Genomic DNA, 23,314 nt, shown 5'->3' on the forward strand with positions numbered 1-23,314 from the left:
GCTCAGCAAGGGACAGTAGAGGCTAGTGCTCCAAGCAGAGGCAAAGATTTGGGCAAGTGAGAGCAGAGCAAGTCTTCCCCTTGAAGAAATGAAGGAACACCTGATGGCTGAGTACAGAGTGCACAGGTGGAGACTGGAGAAACAAGAGGCTCAAGAGTGAGGCCGCTGGGAGACGAGAGCTGTCAAGTTGGGCCCTGGAAACCACATCAGGCATTTGACCTTTATCTCAAGGTCAACTGTGGGGAGGGGGCCAGAGGATGTCAAATGGTGGGGTGACAATATCACATGTACATTTTAGAAAGGCTACTCTGAGGCTGTGGGTGGAAAGACTGGGATGAGGAGGGCACGACCAGGTGCAAGGGCACCAATTGGAGGCTCCTAACTCCACGCAGGACAGATGACAGAAGGATGATGGGTGACCTTGATGCCCACTTAGGGGGCGAAGCACCACACTTCCTCTGGTTTCCAGGGCACACACTGTGCTTTTCTCCTTCCCTGACATACAGGATCAGTTCTTCAAGCTCTGCAGCCTCTGGCCACAGGGACCCAGTTCAGCTCTACTGGAGTTCTCATTCACTATCCATTACCATTGCACTTGGTGCTTCTGATATGGGAGGTTTTCTAAGACACAGAGTGCAGACTAGGGTCCCCTGTGCTCAGGTGTGAGATGCTACTGCCCAGAACAGCTCAATACTGGCATTTTAATGCGTCTGTAATCACTACGAAAATGGATAAGTGCGTTATTCTCACATATAAGAACTGTGCTAGTTTGTCTGGATACCCTTAACACCTGCCTTGAATCTAAATCTGGACTAAATTAACAACAGTAAAATATAACTTATGAAGTTAGTGATATGACCACTTAGTGTGATGATTGGTTCTACTTCTTGATTCACTGTAATCTCCAGAAAGCATAACTGTCTCAAAAGAACCTTCATGCTCTCTTAAGTGGATATGAATGGTGTTAATTTAATTCCAGGGTCTGAAAGGAGAACCACAGAATGGAATATTCTTTGTCAGTGAGGAACCAGAATATCAGGTTTTCTCACGCTGGAATTTCTAAACCAACCAAAGTGTAGCTTCCTGTTGAATAAGGGGTATCTGTCAATAGTTTTAGCTGTCTCCTCCCTAGTACGCGAGATAACAGGCAGCTTAAGACCTTGTAGCTGTGATGTGTAAGGACATGCAATCTAGGCAATTTAGAGAAGGTATCTGCATGCAGCATTTTCCTTTTAGAGGATGTGTGCACTGAAATTTAATGTGAAGCCATTTTTTATGTTTGCAATACCGTCTTTTCTTAGAATGCATCACTCTAACCACATCCCCTAAGTCCAATTCAGTGACTGCAACTAACGAATTGCTGAATCTATGGTCATCCCATACAAACAACCATCAAGCAAGCAGATTAAATGTATGGACTGGTACAGTCAAGCCTGGCCCCAAGGAAATACTAATTTCTATATATAACTTGCAAACAACCAGCTTAGCACCATTTATAAAGGAATTACAAACTGTTAAAGAAAACACTACATTCTACCAACACATTCAAGGTCACTTATATTTCCAACAATAACCCCCACTCCCTTCCGAAAAGCTTCCCTGAAAACTATCTTGGCTGGAATAACTAACACCCCATAATATCAGGCAACTTTTAACAGAAATTTGGCAAGCAAAGAACTCCTCTCATATAGATAAAAAATAAACAGTCTCTGCTCATCTCTTTTCTAAAAAGATAATTAAGAGGTTTCATTAAAAGAACACATGTTTAGACTGGTCCATTGGTACTGTGGCATCAAAGAATAAAGCCAATGGAGGAAACTTGTGTAAGGAGACAGATTCTTGATGAAGAATTAAGGACACTAACCAGCAAACGTGTGTTGGTGTAAGAAGCAAAGAGTCAGGCCGGGGATGGTGGCTCACGCCTATAATCCCAGCACTTTGGGAGGCCGAGGTAGGTGGAACACGAGGTCAGGAGTTCGAGACCAGCCTGGCCAACATGGTGAAACCCCGTCTCTACTAAAAATACAAAAAAAAATTAGCCGGGCATGGTGACATTCACCCGTAGTCCCAGCTACTTGGGAGGCTGAGGCAGGAGAACTAACTGCTTGAACCCAGGAGGCAGAGAGGTTGCAGTGAGCGGAGATCAGGCCACTGCACTCCGGCCTGAGCAACAGTGTGAGACTCTGTCTCAAAAAAAAAAAAAAAAAAAAAAAAAAAAAAAAAAGCAAAGAGTCAGTTCTTTCAGCAAAAAGCCAGGTCAACATAAAATATAATTATCCTTTGGATCACAAACATAATAAAGATGGCCACATATTAATATTTTAATATAGAGGTCCAGCAATAATCAGTGTCTTATTCATGCACTAGTCATAACACATGTTAAAAATGAAAAAAGAAATATGAGCCAGGCTCCACGGTGCATGCAAGCAATTCCAGCTATTTGGAAGGCTGAAGTGGGAGGACTACTTAAGGCCAGGAGTTCAAATTCAGCCTGAGCAACATAGCAAAACCCTGTCTCTTAACACAACAACAACAAAAGATCAATAAAAGAAAAAGAAGTCAAAAGCCCCATTCATACCACATAGCAAACAGCCCTTCTTTGATCCCCAAGTATAAATTCAATCTAGTCCTTTATGTAAATGGGAATTTAAAAAGCAAATCCTGGAAGACAACAGGATAAAGAAAACATTGAAAAAATATTTAATCTGAAGTAATTTATGTACAATAAAAATGGACTCTACTCTGATTTAGTAAACTTAAAAAATTTTCCTATTTCTTCTTTGGGGCAGAGGCCTTCCACAGTCATTTTCACAGTTCGGACCATTGATCTGGTTTGAGTCTCCCCTACTAGGCTTGCGATCTACTTGTGAGTGGAGAGAACCTCTGATTTATCTTTGGTTCCCCAGAATTCAGGATAAAATAAATGAGTTCAAGACCCTAGAGTGAACAAACTAGAGTTCAGACACTCAAGAGCAGCTGTAGACTGCACCATAAGGATTTACCTTAGCTATTGTTCAAAATGCATATGAACATCAGAAAACAGAATGTCCATTACTGCTGCCAGCCAGAAAGTGTAAACATAAAACTGTGATACTCTACATTAATCAACCTGCTGATAAGATCTGACACAATAACTCAAACTACACCTCCCCAGACAGGAATTCTATTCCGGGTTTTGTGTCTTGATCTATTACGTTTTTGTGAACCTTAGTTTTCTGTCCTGTAAACAGAGGGAAATGAAATGAAATGAAATGATATCTTCCAGCTCTACTGAGTTGTGACTCTAGATCTGGATGAGAAACACTGCGAATGACCAGATTTGCTGCTGAGAAGTCATCCAGCTGCATCATGTAAATACTGCAGCCTCTTGTAGAACCTACCCTCCCTCTTGGGGGTTTCTTTCACCTCTCTTCTCCTAGGAGTCCCATTACCTGGATGTCTAGTCTTCCTCTTTCTCAGCTTGCTCCTTCATTTTCCTGGGGTCTATCTTTTGTTAGTTTTGCAAGAAACCACGTGTAAAAGCTGTCACTTCCTGTTTGAAAATATCCTTATAGGATTTGGGTGTGTATAGTTTAGGTTATCAGTCCTTTTCTCTTAGGATTTTTTTTGAGATGGAGTCTGGCTCTGTTGCCAGGTTGGAGTGCAGTGGCACGATCTCGGCTCACTGCAACCTCCGACTCCCTGGTTCAAGCAATTCTCCGGCCTTGGCCTCCCGAGTAGCTGGGATTACAGGCACACACCACCACACCCAGGTAATTTTTGTATTTTTCGTAGAGATGGAGTTTCACCATGTTGGCCAGGATGGTGTCAATCTCCTGACCTCGTGATCTACCTGCCTCAGCCTCCCAAAGTGCTGGGATTACAGGCGGAAGCCACCGCGCCCGACCTCTCTTAACATTTTGAAGACATTGCTCATGGATGATTCCAGCTTGGAGAGCCAGAGGCCGTTCTGACTCTCTGCACCAGTGTTTTGCAAACTTTAGCACACATCAGAATTGGTGGGCAGGGGCTTCTGTTTCACTAGGCGTGGGTGGGGACCAAAGAAGCTGCATTTCTACCAAGTTCCCAGGTGATGGTGATGCGCTAGGAGCACAGTCCTCATAGGACCACCTTTGCCTTGTTTTCATTGAGACGTCACTCAGCAGGTCCTTTCAATCTAGAAATGTATATTCCTCAGTTTCAGGAAATTCAAAATTTTGTATCTTTCATAGTTTCCTCCTTTCTATCTCCACTGACATCTCTGTGAAATTCCAATTAGGTAACGGCTAGCCTTTTTAGTTCATCTTCCTGTTTTCTTATTTTTTCTTCCCATGATTTCCATCCCTTTGTTTTTTGGTCCTTTTTTCTGAGATTTTCAACTTTCTCCCAACATTTTTATTACCTTTTTAAAGTGTCTGGTATTGTATTGTTAACTTTTCTGAATATTCCTTTTACTGTTTTTTTTTCACCATGTTTTTCTGATTTTGTGGACATAGTACCTTTTCTTTTCTCTCCAAAGATATTAAATTTGTTTTGATGTTCCTTTCTCTTTCCATTTGTCTCTGATTCTCATTCCTCGTTTGTTTCAAACTCTGACTTCATTGTTAGAAATATTCTCAAAAGTCTGATGATCACTGGCTACTCATTTATACTTAATAAAAAGCAGCACTAAGAGCCTCCTGAGGCCTGTGTGTGGTATGGGCTTGCTGAATAGTGAGTGCCAGCACAGGTGAAGGAGGGACCTATTTCAGGATGAAATGGCCACATGTCAATTTCTGTGAATCTTCTCTCAAATTCTCCAGTCTCCAGTCTGGTGAGGACAGCTTGGATGCTACCATCTGGGAAGGCTAACAGGAAATAAACTGAGGGGTGGGGGTGTTGTCTTCAGTATTGAAATTTGACTTAATTTTCCTGATTTTAGAAGATGTGGCCCCCCTCAATCATTACCCCAACACAGCTGGGCCTGTGTCCTGAATCCCAGAGACTTTCTATTTAAGGTCTCCCAAAATTAAATTTCCAAACCTCTGTGTCATGGGAAAGATAGTTACTGGGCTTTGAGTTTTGGAGGAGAAACCTGGAGGTCTGATTACTTCTATCTTGCTATACAAAAGTTTTAACCAATCCTGTTTTCAGTCCTACTCTGCACACTATCTTTACAGGTTCTAAATTCCTAAGCCACTTTGAGGTTCTGAAGCATCTTTTTTCTTTTGTTTGTTTTTTTTGGATCAACTTCACTTTTTCTCACTTTTAAGTCAGTTACAAGTTATCCATTTGCTTGCAAAATTTGTATGGCATCTTCCATTTGAACTATATCCTTTCTTCGTGTTCTCTATTTTCTCTTTGCTCACATTGGTATGCACTTTTTTATTCCTTTACTTTTATTTTAAAGGGATTTTTAGGAAGGAGCAGAGTGAAATAAATGCACTCAGTCCATCACGCTTAATAGCACGCCTTCAACAGAAATTCAATGAGTAAAAACTAGTTTTTCTCTAAACACCAAAATAAAACCATTAAGTTACTGTAGTCTGTTTTACTGAAAAAAAAATCAACTTAGATTTGTATGTATTTTTTAATTAGCCTAAAGAATTTTCACTTCAGATGATAGTACAAACCAGAAAACACTGCATCAGTTACCATATAGACGACTGATTCCATATAAACACATCCAGTTAAACTAATTTCATTTTATTTTCTGATATGGTGCACAGACCAATGGACTAGAATGCAGACACAGAATAGCTTTATTTCACCTGAGTATTTATCTTGTCCTTGTGAATAAGACATAGAAAATGTGGTGACAATTATCATACAGGCAGGTGAGTTCATATCCCTAGTCTTTATTCACAGGCTGGCATTAACCTTTAGGGAAGCAGCTAGTGGCAGCTACTGTGGCCCTGTGCTGTCGACATTTGTATGAACATAGAGATGTGAATGGTCAAGTGCAAACACCAAAAAACTAAAAGTGTAATTCATATGTTAGATGAATCGTGATCCAAAACCTCTCAACGTACTAAACAGCAAGATGAGAATTGAGCTGGGATAAGGCAGTGTTTTAGAATTTTAATCAAGCGCTTTTACAAGGCCTATGTGAAAGCAATTCTTGTGAAAAACGACAACAAGCTTACTGACAACAGCTGACCACAAACTCAGTATGAGCCAATAATACAACATGGTGCTTAAAATGCTAATATAATCTTAAGCTTCATTAATGGTCGGTATTCTGGTCGAGATGACCCCACCACATTCTGTATAAGTCAGACCACATCTCAATTATCTTGTTCCAGCCATTGTGTTTATACTGTCATGCCAGACAGGTGTGTGCTGGGGCGGACTTTAAGGCTCCAGACTTGCATTTTCCAGTATAACAGCCACTAGTTATGAGTGGCTATTTAAATTTACACTGAAAATTCAATTCCTGGGTCACACTAACCACATTTTAAGTGTCCGATATTCACATGTCTAATGGCTACCACCAGGTACAACACAGATACAGAATACCTCCATCATTGCAGAAAGTGCCATTGGACAGCACTTGTCTATACCCCATGTCATACAAGAAATGGGAATGAGAATTTGACCCAGGAGAAGGGAATGCTTTAAGAAAATCTTGTATTTTAAGACTTACAAGAATTACGCAGAAAAGAGAAGTTGCTCTCTCCAGCACACAGAACTACAATAATAGGGAGAAGCTGCTGCCGAAGGGCAGACCTCTGCTTAACGTATAAAAAACCTAGCAATTAGAATTAGTCACTACAGAAAGCCTGCTCACCAAGAATGACCTTCTATTCTTAGAAGTGATTAAGGAGAGAGAGGTCAGACAACCACCCTTCCAGGGATTTCTCTATAGAGGAAAATGTCTCTTCTGATTCCAAGTTACCAGAATTTGCAACAACACACTAACCTATCAACAAATGGTTATCACCAGTTATATAATATAATACAGCAAGCTGTTCCTAACTCCTTTCACCTTTGCTTTAAAATTTACATGGCAACTGTACTGAGGAAATTAAGACAGGAAAGGCCAGAGGAGAATAAGAGAGAGACTTATACAATTAATTCACTACTTCCCTGAGTCTGTAAATATCCATTCATCTTTGAAGAGTACTGTCCTCTATCCTAGGTTGATACTTTGTGTGGGATCACAAAGTGACGTGACTCAATTCAAAAGCATCTTATTCTAAAAAAAAAAAAAAAAAAAAAAAAAGGCTCATTTTGATTCTATTTCATAATTTCTAATTTTAAAAATGGTTAAAATTGCTCATGCACACTAAAAGTGACAGTCGAAGAATGTTTACCATGTTTATCCTATGCTGTATGGTACCTGCAGCATGAATATCACCTTAATATTTCATTTTGCCTTCCACCTCACTCTAGAGACTGCTCTATCTGCTCGATAAAGCTATACGAGAGACAGGGAGACAGCAGGCAGGTGATTTTAAGTATTAGAAAGGAGGTGTTTATATTTATAATTGCCTTTTCTTTCATGTTTTAAATTTAGTACTTAAGCAACTTTCAGCCAAAAAGAGAGGAGGTGGTACTGCTAGAGCTCTGTTTCATTGTTTGGGTCTCCCTATCAGATGAGAGCCCGGAACCTCTGCCCTATAGAAGTCAAATGAGAAACCAAAATAAGGAAGAGAAGAGGGAAAAATAACTAGGCCAGGATAGAGACACATGTTGAATCTTGCCATCCCAATCATGAAAAGAAACTAGCTGTAGCTTTATTGTCTTGTCGCTCTTGGTAGAACAAGTCTCCTTTTGGCACAGAGAAGTCTCTTGGTAGAAGTTGTACCTGATACTTTAAAGCACCAACTGAAATGGCTATTAATAGAATGAAGGTGAGAGAGGGCATGAGAGAATGGTGTAGGTTCAGGATAAATATTGGTAATACAAGAGTTTTTGTGGCGAGCTATACTGAAAAGTCAAGTCAAGCAAGAGGGAAAGAATTTTACGGGCTTCAACACCACAGAAAGGTTGCCCAAAATGGGTCACTGTCAAATCTAAAATTGTCGTTACCTTGGAAAAACCAAGTCTTATTAAGGAAAACAATGGATATGCAGGGACAGAAAAGTTACCCATATATATTAATCTGGACTAAGCCATCCATTTGTTCATCCAACACACATGTACTGAGCATCCATCATGGGCCAGGCACTGTGCTACATGCCAGGGTTGCAATGGGGAAAATAATAGACATGATCTCAGCTGCTATAAAATTTCATTTTGGTGGGGGAAACTTTTTAAAGAATAACAAATAGATGAACAAAAAATACAATTACTTATATGATGATAAAGTAGACATTATAATAATGGAGATATAAAAATGTATAAAGGGAAACCTAAGGGTGTGATTTAAACAGAGTGCAGGCAGGGTGAGTATTCTAGGCAGTGGGAAATGCATATGCAAAAGGACCCAGGGCTGGAACAACCTAGCACATCTGGAGAACTGAGGGGTGACTACAGAGACTGCTCAATGGGCCAACAGGAAGCAGATCATGCAGAGCATTGTATATCTTGAGGATTCTTCTCTTCACCTAAGAGCAATGGGAACTGTTGAAGGGTTTAAGGAGCTATGCAACAATCACAAATTTGTGTGTCACATACGGCCATTCTAAATTGAGAATTCAAAAACCTAGCAACCTTGAATTCTGGGGACCAGTTTATAATGTGAAGATAAACTTACAGTGTTTGTCACAAATACAGCTCTGTGTATAGCAAACTCTCTTTTATGTGTAACTCATCTAGAAACATTTTAAAATCCAATAAAACATTACAACTTATCATATTAAGATGTTTATGTGTTTATTTTGTAAGACTTGAGCTTCACAAGTTTATTTCCATTAAACGTAATATCTGGTCTGTATGTACTGGTGAAGGCTGCAGTCCCCTGCTGTGGTTTTAACGTCGCTCCTCTCCAAAACTCATGTTGAAATGTAATGCTCAACGCGGTCGTACTGATAGGGCCTTTAAGAGGTGATTGCACCATGAGGGCTCTGCCCTGATGAATGGATTAGTCTATTTGTGAATTAATGGGTTAACAGATTAATGAGTTATCATGGGAGTGAGACTGGCAGCTTTATAAGAGGAAGAGAACCTGAGCTAGTGTGCTCAGGCCCCCTTGACACAAGATGCCCTACACGGCTTAGGGACTCTGCAGAGTCCCTACCAGCAAAAAGGTTCACCAAATGAGGCCCGTCAACCTTGGACTTCTCAGCCTCCACAATAAGAAATAAGTTCATTTTCTGTATAACTTAAAGATGTTATAGGTATTCTGTATAGCTTTCTGCAAAGGTTTCAGGTCTTCTGCTATAAGCAACAGAAAACAGACTAGGACAACCTCTAATACAATGATGTCCTTTACATGTGAAGGAAACAGCCCATTCATCTGCATCAGGACAGCACACGTTCTAGATACATCTGGCAGTAAAGATGGTCAAGTTCCATGGGTTTCTCTATACTAAGACGAGAGTATAAGGATGGGATATGGTTTCTGTCCACTTCATAAAAACAAAACTCCCCCATTTCCCCAGAAACTTAAGTTCTAATTGTGGCTAAAGCTGCTCCTCAACTTCCATAATTAATATGACAAACGACCACTTTTCAAATACTGAGTTATAAAAGTTCTGTTTTTTAAAAAAAGGTAGCAATTCTTTGAGCTCTACTGCACAACGTTACTAAGAGACATCATCACTTGAAAATACATTTAATGCTTGCCTTCCCTCTTTGCAACTTCACCTCTGAATTCAGAGTACATTAAAATATCAATATTACTTTAAAGTTATAGGTTGAGTGTGATGAATTAAATAAACTCTGTGCCATGTACCCAAGCAACAGTCTCTCGAATAAGAGTTTCCCAAACTTGTTTTTTTAATGGTCTGATTTTTGGAATGTAATGAGAAATGCATGCTTATGAATGAAATTCTCACTTAATATGGTGCTGGGTTCAGTATATAAATAGTGGAATATTGCAGATCTGATTTGTGATCACTCCAGCCAACTCTACCCTATTCATCATTCATAAGCCAACGCTCCTGTGACTCCCACCTCATGGCCGGTTTCCCTTTGTGAGAAAAAAAGATGTGGTCCTAACACACAGTAGGGCTCAGAACACTGAACAGCTCCCAGGGTCAATGGGTAAGAGGCATTTGGCAAGTCCTAATTATTTATTATCAAAGCCACATTTGTTTTTATCCACTTGATTTTGAAAATTAAATGACTTTAATGAATGAAAATGAATGACTTTTTCTTTAATGACTATCAAAGAAAAGGAGAAAAGCAGATTCTGTGCTTAAGTGTAGTCATTTTATTCCCGTTTTTTTTTTTTTTTAAAGTCTTCAATGAAGACTCTCCAAACATGCAAATCACCTAAGCATGGAAGAAGCTTCCTGAGCTGATCCCTACCAACTCACACAAGTTTCCTTCCTTCTCCTCCTCACTTCCCCCATGCTCCGCACATCCTGAAATCTATGCGGTGGCCCAGGCATCCTCCACTGTCCCGGGCACACCCCACGTGTGCTATGTCTTTACCATCGGTCTTCTCTCTTGTTCAGAACACCTTGAAAGTGGGGGCCAAATCCTATTTTTCCTTTGTTCCCTAGCACTTAGCACATAGTAGGCATTGTTGCTGGGCATTCTGAAGCGCTTGAAATTCACTTTATAGATACACAAGCCCTCAGGCTACAAATATTGCTGTTATTTATTAACTGAGTATCCACCAAAATTATTAGGAACTATTTGAAGAGAGTGGAAGTTTTCCTGAAAATTCACCCCCAATGCAAAGTGGTTTTTCCTTCCCTCATCTCTTGCTGCCAGGATAATGTTTCTAAATCCTGCATTCCTCCTGTGACCCTCCCATTGAAGAATCCACTTTGGCCCACTGCCTCCAGTCTCTGCTCCTCTGCCAAGCCCACCACAATGCAAAAGCAGCAGCTGCCTGTGCTCACACTTTCAGAACTCTTTCATGTACATTATGCCATTTGATCCTTTACCGGAACCCCAGGAGAGAGATGTGCAGACATCTTAGACTGTTTTCACAGATAAACAACGAAAAGTTAATTAAGTCTGCCTAAGGTCAGACAGGTTAGTAGCGTGAGATGAGACGAAAATCTGTGCTTCTGTGAGTCCAATTCCCAGCTCAGGGCTCCCCTCTATTGCACAAGGGCCTGTGATTTCTCTTGTCTACTCGATTCTTAGTGAGCACCTTTCTGTGCGTCTGAGACTGCAGTGGGCTGAGGGGATTGAGAGCTCGCTAAGACAGAAGTCGGACCCTGGAAGGAGATGTGTGACCATGCCATTAGAGACTACACATGCTATGCTTGTAAAAGCTTCAAAATTGGAAAAGAGAAATCGCCATTCTTGGGATTCTACAATAACCATTCATGACATACAAATTGCCAGTACTTCCTACCACCCAGTATTGATCTCTGTAGCATAGCAATGGGCATAACTGTCCTACTTTCCTGCACCCCCAAAGCATCTCCAATACAGAAGGATGCATGATGTGATGGAACCACATCTCGCGGCATTAGGTTCCAAACCAGCAGATGGGGGAAAACCATGTATCATCAACACACTCTTGAAGATCTCTTATGACTCCAGCAAGGTACTTTATGTAGACAGTCCTCCCCTCTCAATGACTCTAACATGGGCAGTTCTCCTTCAGTGTGGGAAGAGATCAATTTGGAAAGAGGAGGGTTTTGTCACTGTTGCGCATTTTAAATTTTTGGTTCAGGGTATGTCAAAGTAGTTCAGAAGTGTGAAGGGCACGGGGGCTGTGAAAAAGCGGTATGTCTGAACACCAATGTCACCCTCAGTGGGCTGAGATATTCATGCTTAGAAAGGCATATGGGAAAGGAGGCTTTTATTTCCCACCTCATACATACTCCAGGGCATGCACTCACCAGCTTAGGGTGGTGAGCTGAATCCTTGTGTTAAGTTACTTCTCTTGTTCTTTTTTTTTCCTTTTAATTATTATTGCTATTGTCAGAATTTATTATTGTTATTTTCTCAAGTGTGCATAGTTGAACACAAGTTATGTAAAACATAGGGATGTTGTAGCCACTGTAAATCTTTAGCCACTGGTTTAAACTAAGTGTACAGAAGGAGATCTGTCTGAATTACACTAAGTACAGCATGTGGTTATTCTATGAATATTCTTTAATTCATACATTCATAGATAATGTAATTCATACATTAATTAAGCACTAATTTATGCCATATACCTGCACTAAATGCTGGGGAAAAGAAGAGTTAGCTACTGAGGCCTCAAAATACAGCAGAGGAGAAAAATATAAACAAAATTATTTAATTACTATGTAAGTTAGATATACAAGGTAAGATGGGCCCGAATGTGGCAGGGCAGGCTTAGCAGAGATGACCCAATGTCCCCAGAAACACACACAACTCCCTCCCTCACTTTCAGTCCCTGATTCAAGTATCTTCCTCCTGGCAAGCCTTTCCCTATATCCCCATTTAAAACTGTAAAACCCCTCTTTGGCCACATTCTTCTGACACATCTTCCCTGCTTATCCCCTTCTGATCACATCTCTTACTTTTGTGTTTCTCCTTCCCTGAGAAGGTCAGCTCTATGAGGGCAGGGATTCCTGCCTGTTTGCTGAGTCCTAACCTCAGAACAGTACCCAGAACATAGTAGGATTTGGTAAATATGTGCCTTTCCTGACTACATTAAGGCACAACTGCCAGAGCTCTCTAATCCCTTTATTCTCCTTTCTTTTCCTTCATAGCATTGATCATGAACTGATGTTATCTTTTCTTTTGATGTTTATTTACTTATTTATTTTTCTCTCCTCACTAGAATGGAAGCCTCAGGCCTCAGGATAAGAGGGAGTTTGTATGCTTTTTCACTGGGTGTCCCGGCACTTAAAAGAGGGCTTGGTACATAGCAGATACTCAATAAATTGCAGTTGAATGAATCATCATCCTTATCACAGCTCACATTCACTGAGCACTCAGTACATGCAAGACAGCTTTACCTGTATTTTCTGTATCTTCACAGTAACTCTATGAGATAGACACCAGCATTATTCTCATTTTAGAGATGTGGAAACACGGTCAGTGAGTAACTTGCCCAAGGTTACAACCCTGGCAAAAGGTGGAGCCAACAGTTAATTCCAGGCCACCTGACTTGAGCTTTACTTTCAATCACTGTTCTACTGATGTGACTTCACTGGAGAACAGGCCACCATGGCTTCTCAACTATCACGTGGTTTCATTATCTGCCCCTCTAAACCATCCTCCTGCCACCTCCAGGTCATCTGCCACACGAAAGACAGTGTGACATTTTCAAATAGCAGATCTGATCATGTCACCCTGCTTTACATCTCTTCAATGGCTTTCCATTGATGGAGTACATGTTTTGGTGTCCTACCAGCAAAGGTCATCAATATATATAACAACCTCTCTGGAATGATGACAATGTCACCTCTGGAAAGATGACAGGCTATAAGACAATGATGGATTAAGAAGAAATGCTCTACTTTTGAGATAAGAAATAAAAAGAAAAGGCTTACTTGATTATGATATGACCCTTATCAGTAATTCTAGAAATATGTATGAAATATCTGATTAGAATATTGCATATGTTAAAATTGATACTCCTGGGCCCCACCCAAATCTACTAATTTAGAATCTCTAGGGATAGTGTCTGAGAATCTAACAAGTTCCCTAGGTACCTCTTTGACAGTCACTGACCTAACACTCTTCAACTCTAGGACACCAGGCCAGCATCTGCATGGTGGGTAACACTATGTAAACCATTAGCATCAAGACTAAGATCCAACTAGCTCTAATAACCAACAAGGCTCTTTTGTTCAACTACAATGTTGTAGAACTCACGGATTCAAACTTCCCTAACCCAGGGCACAGGTTTCAATCATGTCCAATGCTCGAGCAGGTCATTCCACATCACACAAAGCCAGAGTTCGTACCTTCAGAAAAATCAACTCCCTTATGTAAGCCAGGTCAATAGAGTTTTACTGTAAGATATGTTCACTCCAAAGATTATTCCACTACTTTTAAAATATCTCATCCTGCTATAGCTAGGATACTGGGAGAGAAAAATTTAAAAAACATACAAATCATGCCTTGCACCTAGCATATTGGTTGACTTCTCAGCTAGTTCTGTGTGGGATTCAAAGGAAAGCATTTCTATTCAGGCCTTGTACATGCTAAAAGATTCCTAAAAAGGTTAGAGATGAGCTTTGTTAATGGGAAGATTATCCCAGATTGCTATCATCCCAGATTCCCTGATATTATGAGAATAGGTCCCTAACTGAATTCGTCTCTGGACATGGGGTTCCCTTTGATCCAATTATCAGCTCCTGGCTTCTACAGCTATGAGAAGACAAAAGTCTCACCAGGACAGTCTTCTCTGCGTGCAGCCCCTCCAGCTGGGAGGGGTCTTCATGGCATAGAGTAGAAAGAGTATGGAGCAGTAATATTAAATCCTATGATTAAGACTTCAACTAATTACTCATTTTCTTTAAACACAAGTTTTCAAACTATTTAACCTGTGCAAATAACCCATAAAAATGTTTTCCTCTGCAAAATGTAAAAGACACAAAAAAACCCACAAAAACTCTTAATATGAAAGTCAAATCATTCTAAAAACTATTTTGAAAGATATGAGATTTCATTGTGGTGCTACAGCAAGTTTTCAATCTGTGTCATGTTATATAACTTAAGAGATTTTCTGTTTTAAGTCTCAGAAAAGTATTTCAGAACTCATTTTTAGCTTTATTTTCAAGTGTTTCTATATAAAAGAAAATGTTTTCCTCTACACAACACAGAAATTAAAAGCGCTGGAGAAACAATGACTGTGTATTACAATATCCAATGAAGCCTGCAGGAGGAAACAAAACATTTTTAGATGAAAACAACCAGAGAGGTAAATTTTTCAAGATATTTCATTGGTATAAAAAGAAGTTTTTACTCTCCACATTGAATTATCAGACCCATGATATAAATTACTCTTCGCAGAGTCTATGTAATCCAGGTAACACACTGGATGTATCATTACGTGAGATGAACAAAGCAATCACTGGCCAGACGTACCATAACTCAGTAAGGAGAAAGAAAGTGAAATTATTCAGGGTGATTTCACACCCAGCACTTGCTACAGTGAAACACAAAAACAATATGGAGAAGAGGACAAATTTTGAAGGAGCACAAATTTCTAACTTTTGAGAGATCACTGTAGCTTTCTAAGTATAACGTTAAAGTGTAAAACACTAGGTTACTTATAATTTTCTAACTTCCTCACAAGTGCGTAATGCTTTCAACACTATACCATGCCAAAGAATAGACTGCTTTCCCCACCCCGCCCAGATTACAAAACTGCACTGCGGATCCTCTCAGCCATGAAGTACGCCGCGACCCTCAAGCTCTCTTAAACATACTGACAGAATCTGCCAATATGCAGTGCGAGGACAGAAAGAGCAAAGTGGAATTTAAAAAGGCCACCTTGGTCAAACAAGAATAGCTGCAGATGTTTACGATACCAAAACCAGCACTCCATTTAGATTCTAACATTTTAAGCAATTGTAAAAAACAAAGAAAAAAGGTATTTATGCTAGCATAAAAATGTTTTTTAAATACAGTGTTTATTTGTCAAATACCAACTGCTTTTTCTTTCATTCCTTTCTGTTTCTGATCTTTGGAAAAACCACATCAGTATCAAATGTCACTTAGCTCTTATTCAAACAGAGGAAAGCAGACACAGCGGCTGCACCCGTGACTTGGCTGACCTGGGCCCTCAGTAAAAACAAACCTCTATAAATTACCAGATGTAAGCAATTGGGTAGTGATCACTCTATTAATTGAACAGCTTTCCTGAAATTTACTGTATAATTTCAACCCTCCCAACACCTCTCTCAGAACCAACTAACAATGGTGGTTTTTTCCCTAAGTTGCTTAAAGAAAAACATTTTTTAGCATCAGAAGCTTAAATATATTTTTAAATTATTTAAGATTAAGGTGGTAAGCTTATTAGATTTTAGAAATTAAACCACAGGCATTCTAAATGCTACCTTTAAATGCTGAAAGTCAAAATTATTCCAAAACCTACGTCGATGCATGTGTATACACGTTACCTACATTAAAAACACAGAAAACTTGGTACAACCTTAATTGTATTTGAAAACTCCTATTTGCAAAATAACCTGCAAAGTTATTTCTGTCTTCAGTCACATATTTACTTTTTTTGAGTTGATGTCTCCGATTTCCACTGCAGGTACCACACTTAAAAGAGGATACTCCAATGGCTTCTTCTCAACTCCAGTTTCTCCTCACAAAACAACTCTGATCATTCTCCACTAGGAACTAAGTAATACATAATCCACAGATCCCCATGTCAACCATTGAGCAATACCAGAATTAAAGTCCTAGTCTACAGAATATGATCAAATACACATTTCTATGGTGTAAAGCTGGCCTCTTTGAATCTTGAAGACCAGTTCGGCAATGACAGCAAAGTGTAAAGTGTGTTGTTATAAGAATACATGAAATTTAGGGGTGACAGAGTTAGAGGCTAGAAGACAAGTTAACCAATTTAAAGAGCGTATCTTTATTACGCCCTGAAGAAAATATTCAATTTTTTCTTCGAAGATCTCTATGCTAGTCCCTATGCAACTACTACTCAAGGTTCCTGTAAACATACACGAGGAATTCTGCTGATATTCACTTACAAGGAGAGAAGTGTAATATTTGCCGAGACTGGTCCCAGATTTGGAATGGTCTCCAATTCATTGTTGTTCAGTTTCCTACAAATGCCAAAAAAAGAAAAAGAAAAGCTGATTAGGTAATCTGTCATTCACAGAGGTGAAAACTTTACATATTATTTCAAGATACCTCCCAAGTTAAAAGTTTTGAATAACTCACTATAATCCAAGTATTCCTTACAGTTAAACAGCATAAGGGGTAATGTATTTTACTCAAATCTTAAAAGCAAAATAATGAAGACTCACACTTCTCGAAGGCTTTGAAGGTGGCTCATGGAACTTGCCTTGATGAAAGATAATCTGTTGTGACTTAAGTCCCTATAAGAAAACAAAATTAAAACTGTAAGTCATTTCTAAAAATCACTGATAGTGCTAAGTGGGCTCATGAAGTGTCTCTATGAACACTAGTGGGAGCAGGAGAAATAACTGGTCTATTATGTCCACAAATTAGATGGCAACCAAAATGCCAAACTCAAAAATACAAGCTCCAAGGACAAAATTAGTTTAAGGAGACTGGCAGATTCAAATACTTTAAGCCCACAAACGTTTTAAGAGATGTTTTTTGGCACACGGTGAACAGATCTTTTGTGAACTGGCAGGTCTGCTTCACCCTCCCATCTCCCCACTCCCAACCTGATATGATGACATCATGGTTTATGAAAAGGAGCTAATTAGGCAGGTTGCTGAAACTAAAGCCTCTATAGAATTCTTTTCATTGTTATACATTTAAGCATCGATGTCCTTATTGCAGTCAATGAAAACAGAAATTGCTTTGCATACATATTTGTTTCTCTGCGTTAAAGCACTAAATTTAAAGTATTATTTTGTGTGTGAGTGTTGAGAGGGTAGAAAACAATCTAAACCCTCTGCTTTCTTAAATTCCCCAAATTTCAATATCTGGTAATATATAATTTAAACCACATCACCATCTAACAAAGTTCAGCAGATTGCACAAAAACTTGTGAACAGATTTCAATCATTAAAATAAATGTGCTTCTTACTCAATAACTCAATTTAACTCAAGTAACAATTTCCATAGAACATCATTACTATTAAAAACAATAACAAAATCATACATATACAATACTCTAGGCTAGAAAGTCATCTCATTTAAGATTCAAATATGGAATAAATTCCAGCAAATAGTCTTGGTTATATTCCCCATATGTGTTAATACATTCACTACGTGCCTTCAAAACAGTGTGATAAAAATGAAATGGTTCAAGAGTGATGAAAAACCAGGCTAACAAACAGCATGGCTTGAAGCTTCCCACTGAAAGAGGTTATCCAACCCATACTAATCTTTTCAGTGTTTAAAACAGAGATTTTTAAATAACCAAAGTTGACTGGAGAAAAGCATGAATTATGTGTTACATGCGTTAAGTATACCCCTTCTAAAAAGTAACTAAAGAGAAACCACCTCCAGAGAAGCAAGTGTTACTCAGTGTTTAGTTAACAATTAGAAATCAGAGATCCTTTCAGTCTTTGAGTTTTTGTTTTGAGAATAAACCTGGATTCTCTTTTTCACCTAAAAAAAAAAAAAAAACTGCAAGGTTTATTTGAAATATGCTTGCCCAAAGACCTACCAGACAGTGACAGACATGAGTAGATTTGTTCTGGTAGAGTTACAACACGAAAAAAATCTGGCACAGTCTTTAAACTATAAAAATCCTGCAATTACAACCACTGCTGTGCATGCTCACCACGCTGGCTGGAGCCAGACACTTTCCCTCATCGCCCAGCTCAAGTCCATCTGGAGTTCATCAAGGAAACCGTGAGCCCAACAACTCACGTTAGGATTCAAACAAAACCTGTGTGCTTTTAGCACCCCAGACAGTCACAGATTTCCCACATGGTTTAAAAAACAACCAAGGAAAAGAGTCTTTCACCTGGGAGGTAGCCTGAGTCAACAGAAAGTCTCATTTGGACCCACTTAACTAAAGAGCATTGTGCCAGCGTAAAACTGCATCCCCTATTGTTTCAGGTCTTAAAAAGAAAGGGGGAAGCAATCTGGCATTAATATTTAACACAGGTGATTTTCTTTTTAATTAAGAATTAAAAAAAAAAAAAAAAAAAAACCCTAAAACTGAGCTCTCCATTTCGTTTTAAGGATTATTTCACAGGGCAATTCTGTGAGAAAAATGAGATAGAGTGCCTAACTTTTTTTCAACTAGTAATGGGATAAGATTCCTCCTACAAAAGACCTGTAAAAAATAAGAAACTGCCTTCAGAGACCAGTGCACATGCTGGGGACCCCTCATTTCTGATCCAGAAGCAGGAGCTGGCAACTATGAATATTTCAGTTATTGCAACACACTTCCATTCCTGAGTTTTGTGTACTATTAAAACTACATTATATGTAAGAGGAAAAAAAAAAAACGCCCCTTAAATGACATTTACTGCCAAATACTTACAGCTATGAAAGTTTTAGTGTACCTAAATTTAGATTTAATATAGTTTACATTTGAGAAATGATTACTTTCCAGTTAAAGGATGTCACATTTTCCTAAATCTTCCTTATATTGTTTTTACGGCTAGACCACTAAAAACAGATTCAAGTTGTACAATGTCGATGTTTTCTTAAACCCAGATCATAAAACATTCAATAAGAAAGGAGATTATTCATGTTTAGAGTTCCATTAATGAACATCTTCCCCACAAAACTTTTACAAAAGCTTTTTGTAGTGGGGTTAATGAATGGGAAAGGTAGTAAGACACAGAAGTGTTAACTATGTACCCAGAGCTCAGCTGGCCAAAACTTGAAAATCAAACTCTTTCTACATGGTTAGACAGACTTCTCTCTTCCTGCATATTAGCAAATGAATAAATATATATGAAAATAATCAATTTGCAACATTTGGTTCAAGCTATCATTTTCTTCCTTTTAGCATTTGGAAATCTGACTTCCAAGTCAAATTTTAAATGCAAATCCAGCACAGCTTCTTAATCAATCCCACTGGGGCCTGCAGAGCTGCTAATTCAGCAGAAATCTGGAAAGCTGAAAAACAAAAAGCCAAGCTATAGCTGTTTTAAGACACTGATCCAAAGTGACTCATAAATCAGCCTGTTATATTCAAGTTTTAGTCTGGAAAATATAGAAAAACAGCTGTGAAAACCATAAGGACTATTACCCCCACCCCACCCCCAATTCTGGTACGGACCAGAAGATTTATAACAGGTCAACACTAGAGAAGTCACACCAGCAGAAACTACCTTTGGGACTTTCGCCTGGGTCCTGTTGAGAACTCAAACATTTCTACATAAGACAAATAATTCTGAAATGCCAGTGGGAATTTAATAATACTGGAAGTTCTCATTGGCAATTTAGCAACTTTTCCGTCTCTGGGCTAAATAACATTCTAACAAGCATTCCTCTTTAGGTTGAGAACTGTTTAAGCACAAATTCTAGACAAACTCTAGCTTGCCTTTAATGGCAGTTGTGAGCAAGGCTTTGCATGGTTACTGGGTTGTTTTTTTTAGACAAAGGCTCGCTCACATAGTTACTCTTTTAAGAGGCACTTTCATTAAAGTACTAGAGGTTATTTTCTAAAAGGAGTACTGATACAGTATCATTATTTTACTGCTCAAACTATTCAACTTTTCACCCATGGGCCTCCTATAGTAATAAATCACAACCAAATAAAGTGGAAAAAATACATACACATGTAGAGATTTTTCTTAAACTTGCAAATTCAACAAAACGAAAGACAGTTACTGAACTTTTTCTAAAAAGTGCTTTCATAAGCCAGTCCAAAGACAAACTTCTACTATTTTGATTACCTGAGGAAAGAGAAGGTAAGATACGTGGAAGAAAAACATGCATTTTTCTATCTATACCTGAACTCGGAAATCATCTCGTTAGGACGATTTTTCTAATTAAGAAAAACTTTAGTAGCCTTTTGAAACTCCTATTCTAAAATACCAAATAACAGAGAAAGTAAAACTCAATTCCACGTGTTTTTCTGTCTCTTTCAAAAGTGGAGAGAGGAGGCCTCTAGAGTTTTAGGTACAAACAAAAAAAATATTTACAATAAAGAATTCAGACCACATGGTTTGGTGACACCTACAAAGATGGTTAAAAGTCACAGAAGTACAAGAATGACAGAGCTGTCCAATGAGTGATCACAGTGGGGTTCCTGACAACAGACCGAGAGCTTATTTATACAAGTGGAACTTATTTTCACATACATTTAAGGAATGTGGACTAGTATTGAGACAATTTACTGCTGGCGGAAATGTAATTAAAGACTGTGCTAACCAAATAAACTCTAATTTGTTTTTAGTGTGCCACCAAATTATCTGCAAAACAAAATCCTAATTAGGTCAGCTACTTTTAAGATAATGTTTAAATAGGTATCGAACCCCTTTTGGTTCAACTCAACTACTAATCAAGGGCACCACAGATTTTCTTTTTTCTAAACATCTAAATCCACGAAAAAAAAAAGTACTGCACACTAGCATGATCACAATAGACAACTTGACATTGAAAAACTATCGAATACAAGTTAGATGCCGTGAATAATCTAAGCATTTCTAAATATCCAGGAAGCACTGTATTCATTTTCTCTTTCTCATCACTCTATTATTCCTAAGTGTTCACCTCCAGTCATTTCCATGTTCAGTTCCATATGTTGTCAATAGAGCCATTCACATTTCATGAATAAGGCAGCATGACCTCCACAAGAGGCAATTGAACAGAATTAGCCACAACTAATTGAAAGTCTCCCTGCTTTCCGTTAAAGCCCTTATCTCCTCTTGCAATTGTAATAAAAACTACTAAATAAAACGTCCCATGATAAGAAATTAAATATCAATCCAATACTCTCTAATTCTACTTTATTAAACTAAGGCTTATTAAAAACACAAGGAGTATACTTTCTGATGGCCAACAATTCTACATTCACAGAAGTTATTTAGATTAGCACAATAATTTTAAAATATAAATTCTTAAACACCTGACCAAACCTCCTACCACGATTAGGGCATTGGAATAGTTCACTAGATTTGTTTTAAGAACTTAGAATTTTCATTGCAATTCTGCTAAGTCAAAATTTAAGATTACGTATGAACTGCACTTTATTTTAAACAGAACAACTACTTCAAAAAATACAAGTTTTGAGGGTATACTTCCTACAGTACTCCTCCAATTTTAAAACTGGGACTGAGGAAGAATAGAAAGATGACATTTGGAAAAGATCAGCATTTCCAACTAAATTACATTTTCTTTCTTGTTCTTCACGCAGTTGGCAGTGATTTCAGGTTTTCAGACTTCCCAGCTAAAATCCAAACACTTGCATAAGAGCACCCTGCGCTCTCCCCTAAACCGTCTGCTGAGGAGCTACAGAAATCACGCCCTTGATTCTGAATAATTGAGTTCCTTCCTTTCCACAGCTACTGACCAGTCTTTACAATCTGGTTGAGGAGTGGGAACTTACGGTCCGCTAATGTGAAAGCAAGCAGAGGGAGAACAAAAGTACGTCTACCATAACTTGGATAGTGACCGAATTCTGTTGAGGGGGCTTCCCAGATGAAAAGCCTGACTTCAGTTACTGGGTGGGAACAGGAAAAAGAGTCTGACGCAGCTAGAAACTAAAGCTGAACTAGACTCAGAACTCAGGGAGAACAGCAAACTCCTGATGTGCGCAGGTTGCCACTTATCTCGCCTAGGCCTGGCAGGAGCGCGCATTTGAATCCCTCGGCTAGCATAGGGCGCAGGACTTCATTCCCGGCCTATGGCGTAGTCACTGGCCCCCTCCCGTAGGCTACCTGCAGCCAGTTAGGACGCGCCAAAAGCCCACCTGCGCCGCCCGCAAGGCACGTGGGAGGGAAACTGAGGCCCAGACAGTTCTTTTTCCACGTCCACGGAGCGCCGATCGCGGCCTGGGCCAGAAGGAGATATCCGGCAAAAAAGGCAATGCACGCCAAACCCCAAGCAACCAGGCCCTCGCCCGCTCCTGTTTTCCCGAATCCCCAGAGGCCCGGCCTCCCTCCCCCCGTCGCGGGGAAGAACACTTACAGCCGAGCGACCCAGGGCGGGAGCGGCTTGGGAAGACGCGCTAGCCGCTGGCGACTGCAGTCCAGCAGGTCCCCGAGGCAGCGGCAGGTAGTGGGGCACGGGCACTCGGCGGCTATCCCGGAGGGCTGCCCAAGTGCCCCGCTGCCGCCGCTGTCGGACCGGCCCGCGCGCCCCAGTACCGCGCACAGCAGCAGCCCCAACGCCGCCGCGCGCGCACGGAGACTCGGCGCGCTCATCGCGGTCCAGCGGCCTCTGTCTCTGCCGGATGCTCCCAGCTGGCGCGCGCTCGGGGCCCGGCACAAACTTCCAGCCGAGGGTGCACGCCCGCCTCTCGGCCGCGTGCGCGCTTGTTCCTCGCGCTTCCCGGTCAATTCCTTCTTTTACTCCCGGCGGCGAAGCCCTTTCATGCCCCCAAACAGCAGGAGGGAAACTGAAAAGAACTGCCAACTGCAACAGAGTTGCAGCTTGAGCAGCGTCGGCTCGCCGAAGCCCCTTCTTGTACGCAAAAGAAACTTTTTCGCCTCCACCCCGCGGCGCTGCGCCAACTCCCCGCGCGACGGAATAGCGAGGCGGGGCGGGGAGAGGT

The 23,314-nt window shown here is 40.0% G+C and overlaps 1 protein-coding gene across 1 annotated transcript in view; it reads right to left on the bottom strand.

Moving 5' to 3' along the window:
* LRIG3 (leucine rich repeats and immunoglobulin like domains 3) overlaps window positions 1–23,076 on the bottom strand; it is a 47,385-nt gene extending 24,309 nt beyond the window's left edge. The window contains exons 1-3 of the mRNA XM_008003862.3: window positions 22,729–23,076; window positions 16,959–17,030; window positions 16,680–16,754 (exon numbers count right to left, since the gene is read on the bottom strand). Coding sequence (XP_008002053.3) covers window positions 16,680–16,754; window positions 16,959–17,030; window positions 22,729–22,964 — 383 coding nt within the window. The 5' untranslated portion in view covers window positions 22,965–23,076. The remainder of the gene's footprint in view (window positions 1–16,679; window positions 16,755–16,958; window positions 17,031–22,728) is intronic.
* Window positions 23,077–23,314: the final 238 nt, after the last annotated feature.

The sequence above is a fragment of the Chlorocebus sabaeus genome, chromosome 11 (genome assembly GCF_047675955.1).
Source record: "Chlorocebus sabaeus isolate Y175 chromosome 11, mChlSab1.0.hap1, whole genome shotgun sequence".
In the NCBI taxonomy this organism is placed as follows: Eukaryota; Metazoa; Chordata; class Mammalia; order Primates; family Cercopithecidae; genus Chlorocebus; species Chlorocebus sabaeus.